The following is a 10,710-nucleotide window of genomic DNA, read 5'->3' as shown; positions in this document are numbered from 1 at the left end:
ATACCATTTGTTGTAATGCCATTGGTGCCCGGGGGGGGGGGGGGGGGGGTACTAAGGCAAGATGGGTTACGGGGATGCTCCGCTGGTCAGGGTACCTTTTTTAACCTCCATGAGTCCCAGGTAGGGTCGCAAAAACACCAAAACAGAAAAATCAGTCCCTCGTAGGGTGCCTTTTTTGGAAAATTTGGGGAAAAAGTAGAAAATTTGAAAAGTAGAAAATTTGAGAAAATTTTGGAATTTCAGTCCCATTCAGGGTCACTTTTTTCGCAAATTTCGAGTCCCACGTAGGGTCCATTTTTCGAACTTCGGCGGAGCACCCCCGTCGGTCGACAAGGGTAGTACCCCCCCCGGGCATTGGTGGCATTTCGTTAAGGTGACTTGGTACAGGATAATACGTAGGTTTGTAACCTGGACCACAATAATTGTTATAATTCATTTTGCTTCGCTTCACAAACTCAACACTTTGCACACAGAAACAGTGCACAGCTTTCTTTGAAATGATTTGTGTGTGAGAAATCTTCTCACGTTTATTTATATCACCACACCCACCCCATTATATTCTGTATGAATGATACACTACTTCTTTTATGGAAACGATTATCAACCAGATAGCATTTTGCATTTTTCTGAGAGGTCCATTGTTTTAAAATTCAAAACAGAAAAGAGGAGCTCGGGGGCACCTCGAAAATGTTTTAAAATTTAAACAATGAAGTCTTTTGTGTCTGGCTTGAGCAAGAGAAGAAAAAACTCAAAACTTTTCAGACCGGAATTGATTTGAGATCGTAACTGAAAAGAATTTTGCTTCTACCTATTGTTATCCGATTTTATAAAAATTAAAATCTCTAGTGTGACCACAATGTTTCCTGTTTTCTTTGATAAAAAAATTTACAGTAGTGGATGAAAAATCTTATGATAACTTTTGCAGGGAAAAAGTAAAAAAGTTCCAGCTTGTAAGCTTTGCAGTATGTTGATCTTGCTTTGATTCTACCCAAAAAGAGACGTTAAAAAATGAGGATGAAATAGAAGAAAAGTTAAGAAATCCCCAGAAATTAGCTTAAAATGGAAAAGTACCAATTAGTAAAAAGCTTGAGGCAGATTTAAATGACAATAAATTTCTTATTTACAAAAACTGATAAATAGGTAATTCAATCATGATAAAAAATGATTCTAAACTGTCTTCCGACAATACTGTATTACAGTCGCGACTAATTCCAGAAGGCTGATGTAAATTTTTCCAAGTCATAATCTCAAATTATATCAGGACGTCAAGTGAAAAATTGCATATCATGATAACATATTTCAGTAACAGTCTCAATTTATACCAGGGCGTTGGTGAAATAAGTTATAGTTTCAAATTAAACCAGGACGTCAAGTGAAATATTGCAAGTTATAATCTCAAATTGTACCAGGACGTCAAGTGAAATATTCCAAGTTATAATCCCAAATTAAACCAGGGCGTGAAGTGAAATATTCCAAGTTATAATCCCAAATTAAACCAGGACGTGAAGTGAAATATTCCAAGTTATAATCTCAAATTATACCAGGACGTTGCAAGGCATTTTCTCAAATAATACCATAGGACGTCGTGATGGCAAGTCTTAATCTCAATAATAAACCATCAGGATACTGTGCCAAATATTTCATTTCGGTTGTGCTCTCTGCAAATTACTGCCACACATATTCTCATTATTTTCCCATGCATCCCATTTCTGAATTTCTGATTCTTACCTAGAAAATTTAGAATAATAATCTGATAATTTTTACAGGTACGACTAGGTAACTGAACTTCTCGACAATTCAAATCAAAATGAGAAAATGTGAAAGTTTTCGAACAAGAAGTATATTAAAAGCAGTCTTTTAAAGTCCACAATTGACAATAAGTACTTTGTTTGACATTTTTCAAAGTAGTCAAAGAACTGCTAACACCAGATGAAAATAACTTTTTAAGAGTGGAGATATGAGGGTATTCACATATCTAATGAAACACTGCCTGTGATTCATAGGATTCATAAGAAATATACAAACTGACTTACCTACTTTGTTTCTCTGTGTCTTTTTGCTGAATGTCAGTATGTAGACTTCAGTTGAAAACAGCTTCTACAGAAGCATACTTGAGGAATAAGTACTCCCTTCAGCTAAGTTATCTTGTAGTCTCAATAAAACAAATGAACCAAGAAGAAAAAATCCATAATAGATCCATCTTGCATCTTGTCCTTGTGTCTTCTTCCCTGAGACCAGCGTGTTTTTGATCGTTTGAACCAAGCTCGGCCTTTAAACTTAGGCGGTTTTCACCACGGAGCGACTAACCAGTCTCACTGGTTAGTCCAAGCAAAACCGCAAAAAAAAATTTATGCCAAAGAGTTATCGTCCGTTTCTTCGAAACTCTCCCGCCGATTTTTTTCCGTATATCGCCATAACGTCATACCGCCATTTTTCCGCCGCCTTTACTATCACTGTAACGGACGATAACATCGTCTACGTGACACGGTGCAACATCCTAGTTAGGGGGATTTTGAGATCACTCGATTTTTTTAGTCAAAGCACTTGTTAATACATTTTTAGTGAGTATATCAATAAAGGAGCCCGAATTATATGGGTGCTAATTTTTTTTCGAATTTCGAACACTGGTGTATTTTGCAGGCCAGAATAGAAAGTATCTGGAAATCGCAAAAATAAATAAATTATGATTTCTCGATATCTATTAAAGAAAAAACATCAGTTGCAAAAACACCATCAAAAAGACAACACACGAGGTTGATAGTGGTAGTTCCCTACAGTGCCGTTAAAAACGCTTACCACGCTCATTGATTTATTCTTGGAAGCAACACAACATCGAAAAAAAAAACTCATACAAAAAAACTAGATTTTTAGGAAATATACAAAAAAACAACACCATATACATAGAAGGCCTCCAATTCCTTTCATCGTCCAATGTATTTAAAGCCAGTCTATATACCTACATGTGAGCAATGCAATTTTTTACCCATCAGAAGACATTCTTCTGTCATACTGACAATCAGACAAAACGGGTGCTTTTATGTTTTGATGATTCTTTTAAAAAATGCAATACACCTTTTCGACCGTAGCCGTCAATTGACACACGGGCATCTTTTTGTCCGTTTTACAACCCTAAAAACCGTCCCAGTCTTTTTTTCACGCCTAAAGGCAATACACCTTTCCCGAGATGTTTTCGACTTTTTTGTTACAATGTTTGAGTGTTTCATTTTGGTCAAATAAAACTCTGTAAAAAAAATACGAAACAAATAAAAAAAGGATTATCTAAAAAGCTCTTCCAGTTTTTGAGCTATTTTGAATTAAACTTTTATTTAGTCTACACAATAGAGCAGCTCCAGGCTTTTATTTAGGTCTTACTCTTGGTCTATAGGCACTGCTATAGCGGCCACTAGTAACCTCCACCGGGAATTGCTTATTAAAAGGTTTAAACATAATAGACAACTTTCACAAACGATGAATGAGCAATGAAGATTTCAAATAAAGGAATGTTTAAAACACAGCTGATAGGCTTAGATTTCGAAACTCTCTATTGTTTCATTAAGACCTAAGTGCGCATGCGATTTATCCGGAGAAATTTCAATATTCAAAACAAGAGCAGTGCTCATATCCCGAAAAATAGGAGTTTCACGATCGAAACGAAGGAAGATATGACGTAGCCTAACTTTTATTTTAAACAATAGAATTAAATGAAAACGAGGCCGGGCTATACGTTTTGATTTTTATGAGACATTTTAACATGGATAAACAAAGCTATATACAGTGATCGAAAAGAGCTCAAATTTTCAGGATTGATTCGTCTCCCTGGGGGGGGGGTACTACCCTTGCCGACCGACGGGGTGCTCCCCTGAGGTTCGAAAAATGGACCCTGAGTGGGACTTTTTTTTTTTTTAATTTTGCCAAAATTTGCGAAAGAGTGACCCTGAATGGGACTGAAATTCCAAAATTTTCTCCAATTTTCTACTTTCCCCCCAAGTTTTCCAAAAAAGGCAAGATTTTTTCTATTTTGGTGTTTTTGCGAGCCTTTCTGGGACTCGTGGAGGTAAAGAAAGGTACCCTGACCAGGGGCAATTTCATTCATCACAGTATGAGTCTAGTTATGCATAAAAAGAATTTATATGTTATATCATAAGTTGTGCAAATCAAAGATTCGAGATTTTTAGATCTCAGTTTTGCAAACAAGCTCAAAGTTACAAGTAGATGATGCATATTTGTTGTATAATCGACTGTGCAGATGATGACTTTATATAGCAACTTGAAAATCGACCAAGCCATCAGGATAACTTAAGTAACAAATTGTATAAAAAATAAAAATATGTATTTTGATACAGTAACTGTTCTATAAATAGCATTAATTACGCAATCTGACAACCACTTGATTATCAATGAAAACAGAATCTTAGATGATTTACAAGACTTTTACTTTACATTTTCAGAGAAAAATCGGAGCTTTTTAATTCCTCTTAACTCGCTAAGTTTAAAGACAAAAGCTTTACCGAATGTCAATTGAGTCCTCGGGTTCCACATAGGGAACGTAGCTCAATGATAGAGCATATACCCGCAATGGCATGGTTATGAGTTCGAGTGTCACCAGATCCGTTGGTTTTCCAACGGTTTTAGTGGCTGGTCAGAATACAACATGAAATTGACTGTATTCACTTCATTGTAATACATAAGGGCAAAATTCACGATCAAAGACAAAATACTTTTAACACGACTCATCGTGGAGTATGTTTGAGGAAAGAAAAATCGAATTTCCAAAAAAAAAAGATTTCAAAATAAAAATAACCTGAATTCACAAATGTCTCCTGTTTCCCTGATTTTTTTAACTAAATACTAGATAATGTTCGTAAGCAGAAATGATCAACCCTCACTGTACTGTAGTTTCTTCACTCGGGCTTGTAGTATATGTTCGATTAAAATAAAAAAAGTTCGAGTAAGTTCGATAAAGTCAAGTGATTTCAATTAAGTTCGAGAAACTTTGAGTAAATTCGAGAAAGTTCGGGTGTGTTTCAAAAAAAATTGAGCGAGTTCTAAAGTTCAGAAAGATCGAAAGAGTCGAGAAATTTCAATAAATAATTTTGAGCATTTTTTGAAAATTCGAAAAAGTTCGAGAAAAGTTTGAGTAATCTCAGGTGACTTTTCGAGGAAATTTGAAAAAGTCAAGTAAGTTCGAGTATTTGTTCGAGAAAGTTAAGAAAATGTTCGAAAACGTCGAGTGAGCTCAAGAACTTTTGCATAAGTCCAAGTGTGTTCGTAGTAAGTGCGAGAAAGTTCGAATACATTCCGGGCAAGTTAGAGTAGTTTAGGCACTATCGATGTTTTCCAAATGAAGATATTTGCTGTCTTTTGACATTATCTGAATCTAATCATTTAATTCCCTTTAGATGTGCTTCTGATACTTCAATGCCACCCTGTATGTCTCACAGCCCCGGTGGAACTTTCTTCCCTAGATAAAAATTTCTATTTAAATCTCAATGTGGATAGAAATTCTATTATTTCAAGTTTAAAAAATCCAGCGGGGGTGGTTTGGAGTAAGTTTTTAGACATTGAATTTCAAATGGGGATAAAATCAGAGTCAATTTCTCATTAGGGCGGAAGTTCCAGGGTATTTTCCCAGTGGGGACAACATTTTTGCCAAATTTTCCAGTGGAACTGGGGTCCCAGCGGGTCTGTGACACAAGGGTGTTCAATGTAACTATTTCATATTCAAAAGATAGAAAAATGAAGGTAATAAAGATAGATGGAGAGTCAATGCCTTTTGTTCTATTCTGATTTATCATCGGAAGCAAACAGCTGTTTGGTTGCTTTGGGAATAAGATGATTAATTTTGAAAGTATGAAAACCGCTGCTCACTTAGACGTGAAGATTTTAAGATAAGAAAATTTCAATGATAATGTGATGCGACTCTCAATGTTTACAAAATGCCAGCCCAGAAATATATCCTTATGAAATTAATATATTCTTTTATCCTTAAATCAGTTGAAACTATTTCGAATCGCATTTTAACTAAGATTTCTCGCAAAATTAAGTTTTTCAAAATCAACGGACCAGCCTTTTTCTGTTCTTATAAATTTACATTTCGGATTTTTTTGCTTCCAATGATGGTACATCAAAGAAAAGCCGCTTTGATTAGATTTATAAAAGATTTGAACGACCATATAGGTCACCGAGACGTTTTCTCTCCATCTATATCTTTATTACCTTCATGATAGAAATAAGACTCATATTTCATACACTGGAAAAATTCAGTATGTAAGATCAAATAACAAGTAAGATGAGATGCTCAGAGTTAATCTCAGACATCAATCTGCATTGCAAAATAAGCAAGAAAATGCATAGCAATGTTAGAGAGTGTTTCGAAATAGTCTATCGACAAACAATTGACAATGACCCTACGATGTCTGATTGTGGAGGATCTTCTTGAATTTTCAAATACATTATAGGGAATTGTCAAAATTGAATCTTCTAAAAGAAACGAGCTAATTTATCCCTAATAAAATAATGCAAATTTTCTAAAGGCATACGATAGAAGGTAAAAACAAATAGAAAATTATTCCAGGAATCTAATTTATTACTTTATATTTTCATTTTTATGTCACGGTTATCGTATACAAATAAATAGCAATGAATAGAAATAAATAACAAAATTTACAAGGTATGATCAAGGAACTTGATATCATGATACTAAAATTATCTACAGAAATAAATCAATAAATTAACTATTACTTAAAAAGTACTAAATATCGTATAAAAAATTAATCTATCTTAACTTCGACAAATAAAGAGTCGTCCTTTAAAAATCCTTCAGGTTGCAATCTGTTCAAATTCATAAACATTGGACAACCTGAAGCAATGTTCATATCTTTCTTTGGTTTCTGAAAGCTTGATGAATCTTTGTTTGGAAACATTTTCTCCACATGATCTTTACTTCTGTCTTCTTGATTGATCAAAGTGAATTTGATTTTCTTTTGGAAAGGCCATTCCAAAATGTTGTCATATTCTGATTTCATAAGAACCAAGAAAAGTGACAAGTGTGTTCCTTTTCCCATCCCGTCACCGTGTAGATACAGCCTTAAACAGAACTTGTATCCATACTTGCTCGTAAAGCAAGGGGCGGAATGTAATGCTCTTGTCTTGCCAATAATTGCATCAGTTGTTCGTTGCTGAAAATTGTTGATCTTCCAAACAAGATGGCCGTCATTGACCGAGTTCTCATGGAGTTGGAATTTCAAGTCAAGATCTGCAAGGTTTTCAGTGTTGTTTTGTATCTGCTCAACCGCACCTTCTTGGACATTCCCATTATTGTCAGCTCCGTTGATCTTCTTGGATAACTGCGCCATTGCTTCCAACAGGTCATTATACTGTAGTCTAGACTGTTCTTCGACAGCTTGCAGTCTCTTGTTCAATATGTCTACAGTTTGTTTGAGTTGTTGATTCTCCAGAAATGTTTCTTGATATTGCTGGTTCATCCCTTTGTTGAATTTGTTGTTCGTTGGATAGAAGTCAATGCTCTCTGATCCATACTTGTCCATATTTTATGATTTACTTGTAACTTCTTTGTGCTTCCCTTTGCGTTTATGTAGGTATGCTTTGACTGCTTACTATGTTTGATTTGATTTATAGACGATCAAAATTGTCCTTTTATATATTTTGCATAAATTTGCAAACTGTACAGAATGACGTATTTCAACCTAACATGGAATTATTTTATTATCATTGTTAAGCCGTAGTTGAAAACAATAAAATATGTGCAAAGAAACATAACAATGTGATACCAATCATCATGACAATACCAAAATAAGCATACGTCATTCTTAACTTCAAAACAAAAACTCCTAGAAAACTCGAGAGAAACGCATACAAAAAAACTGTCAAAAACCGTCGTATATGAATTGGTAATACGTCACACAAAAAAGCCTCCGAATACTTATAAACCGGTAAAACAAGGAAGCTAACAAAGCATTAACGCAAACTGTTTAATTGAAAAGTCCCCGAGACCAAAGGACATAGATATCTTAAAAGCAGGAAAACTACGTTTAAAACTAGCACGGTGAGCCAAAAAAGGACTTGATGTTTTTGAAACATCATTCATTTGGAGTTTGAAATTCCCTATACGTGACCTAATTTGAGAGCTGTTCTGAGAAAATGTGTCTATTAACTATCCGCAGACACGTAATTCGTCCTTTCCAAGGCTATCAAGCTGCTTGTGGTGAGCGGAGAAGCAGAGCTTCCCCCTCAACAACAGCCTTTATAGAGTGACTTTGGTATAAAACCTTTGTGTAAAGGGAGAGTATGTGTATACTCTACCTATCCAGCTATGGTTTACGAAGTCATAGATTCAATTTCGTGCCGGTACGACCCCAAAGACTTCTAACTTGGTACAAAAAAAAATACTTGATGCCTCTCGGCTAAATGCTAAGCAATTAAAGAGAAAGGTAAGTAAAGTAATCCAGTGTCATCTCCTGCTACCTTCGCGTATATATATAATATAGAAAGAGAGAAAGGCCTCCTTAAGGAGTGGTCAGAAAGTATCTACTAGGGTGGGGTGGAGGATATTTTCAAGAATTCCAAACAAAACTCTCACTTTTCAAGGGCGATATTCTCGAAAATATTTCTGGCCCTCCCCCTAACCAGTTAATTTTTATTTTTGAAATGTTGTTTGATCGCTCAAAACAATTTGAAAAAAATGATTTGAAGCTACAATAATAGCAGCTGCCAGAGGCGTCGTGACGAGTTTTTCGGTTCGAGGGCCGAGATTGAAAAAGAAATTGAATTGAAAAACAAAGCTAGCGAGAAAAAGGTCACAAATAGTACAGAAATCATGATATTTCATGTCGCAGAGAGTTTTCTTTGACACCGCAGGCGAAATTTTTTGTCTAAGAACAGTCAAATAGCTTAAAGGAGCCAATCTATATTTTCGGGGGAGCAACCATCCTACCTGCCCCCTCCCCCAGTGGATACGCCACTGGCTGCTGGTACATTTGAAATCTATATCAATAAAATAATTGGAACCCCTCCTAAAGACATGAAGTTTTTTTGAAACTCCCCCTAAAGGTGGAAAAAATTTGACACCCCGCCCCTAGTAGAAACTTTCTGACCACTCCCTTACTACTTACTATAAAATTAGGTTAAAATTTGAGCACTGTTTTGTGATAAATTTTGATTAGTTGCGGTGCCGTAGGAAGCATTTTCATATTGAGGGGGGCGGGCTGAAGTTTAGTGACACCGCAAGGGCCGAGGGGGGGAATTTTGAAAAATTGAGCTCTAGATTGCCTAAAAATACACTCAAAACATGCACATAAAAGACAATTATGACAAATTAAAAAAGAAAAACTTAGCATTTTGCAAAATAACCATTTTTGAAAAAAATTAGCCCCCATTGCCAAAGTTGCTACGGCACTGCTAAACGCAGGTACGAAAAACCCTGTTTGAGAGATCATAATTCGCAATACGAAACTAATTTAGCTGTTCCTCAAATACAAGACAACAATATGAGAGAGTTGGTGAAAAACTCAAACAAACTGTTGACTGTATGCAAGAAATCGAAATTAATTGTTTGTTGCCTTGTAATCAGCACAATACGTATAAATTTATCGCCCTTTTCAGTTATCAACTATCACTTTTAAATTGTTAATTGGAAGGGATCGAAAACAACAAAAAAAACAATTAAAGTACATTCACTTTAACTTTTTCTTGCTACCAGATACGGGTTCGTCTAAAAAGCAGGGTAGCCAATTGGGGTAGCCAATTGGGCTAGGTTGTGGGGTACCTAAATATTTTACAGACCAGAATAGAAATACCGAAAATGAATGCATAGAACCACATTTTACTGACCAGGGAGCACGAATCTGATTGATACTTAGATTGATCATGTATGATTACAAAGATAAACAAAGATATAAATTACCACGTGTTAATGCACGAGGAGTAAGAAATAGAGCTTCATTATAATAGAGATGTTTCAAAAGACTTTTTGTACCTATTATAAGCTGCCATATTAAAAATTTTTGAAAGGAATTAATTATTTGAAACATCTAAACATGATATAAATTAAACAATAGATTCAATAACAAAGGATTGTTAAGATATGACAAGATTAGAGATCATATGGCCCAAAGGCGATTCCAAAGCTATTATCATCGAATTACAGCTTCACGGAAATAACAATTAAAAACATAAATAAAATCTAAATCTAAAATATTAAAAACTGTTTTGTATATATTTTTTATTCGGGTCTGTAAATTTTCAAACGAAGCCAAGAAGGAAGACAAAATGGCGCCAGGTCTCTTCAGAAGTGACATAGTTCAGTACCTTTGGAAAAAAGGCTATTGTGGCTGAAGTTCGAAAGGAATCTTAAATTTTATTACATGGAATCATTAACAAGATGTTGTATAGTTATTTCCACATGAAAACAGGTTTCAGATTTCAAAAGTTTAGGCAAAAAGAGGTACCCCATAACCTAGCCCAATTGGCTACCCCATTGGCTACCCTGCTTTTTAGACCAACCCACCAGATACTTGCAAATTATACGAATAATAACTCAGAGCACAATAATTTTATACGAACAAATAATTACAAAATATTTGAAATCAGGAGGTTGTAAAATACATCCAAAGGATAAATAAGTTTTTTTCTTCTTCATTTTCATCTCTATTTTTAAGATTTAAAAGATAGAAATTTGTGCTCTGAATAGTG

The 10,710-nt window shown here is 35.1% G+C and overlaps 1 protein-coding gene across 1 annotated transcript; it reads right to left on the bottom strand.

The window, feature by feature from the left end:
* Window positions 1–6,576: 6,576 nt before the first annotated feature.
* Window positions 6,577–7,634, bottom strand: LOC136817707 (TNF receptor-associated factor 3-like). Its single transcript, XM_067074029.1, has one exon. The coding sequence runs from the start codon at window positions 7,545–7,547 to the stop codon at window positions 6,771–6,773; it is 777 nt and encodes a 258-aa protein (XP_066930130.1). The 5' UTR covers window positions 7,548–7,634; the 3' UTR covers window positions 6,577–6,770.
* Window positions 7,635–10,710: the final 3,076 nt, after the last annotated feature.

This window comes from Clytia hemisphaerica, unplaced genomic scaffold, assembly GCF_902728285.1.
Source record: "Clytia hemisphaerica strain Z4C2 unplaced genomic scaffold, Clytia hemisphaerica genome assembly, whole genome shotgun sequence".
Lineage (NCBI taxonomy): Eukaryota > Metazoa > Cnidaria > Hydrozoa > Leptothecata > Clytiidae > Clytia > Clytia hemisphaerica.
The sequence above is the reverse complement of the archived record's forward strand: the minus strand, read 5'-3'. Positions and strand labels throughout refer to the sequence as shown.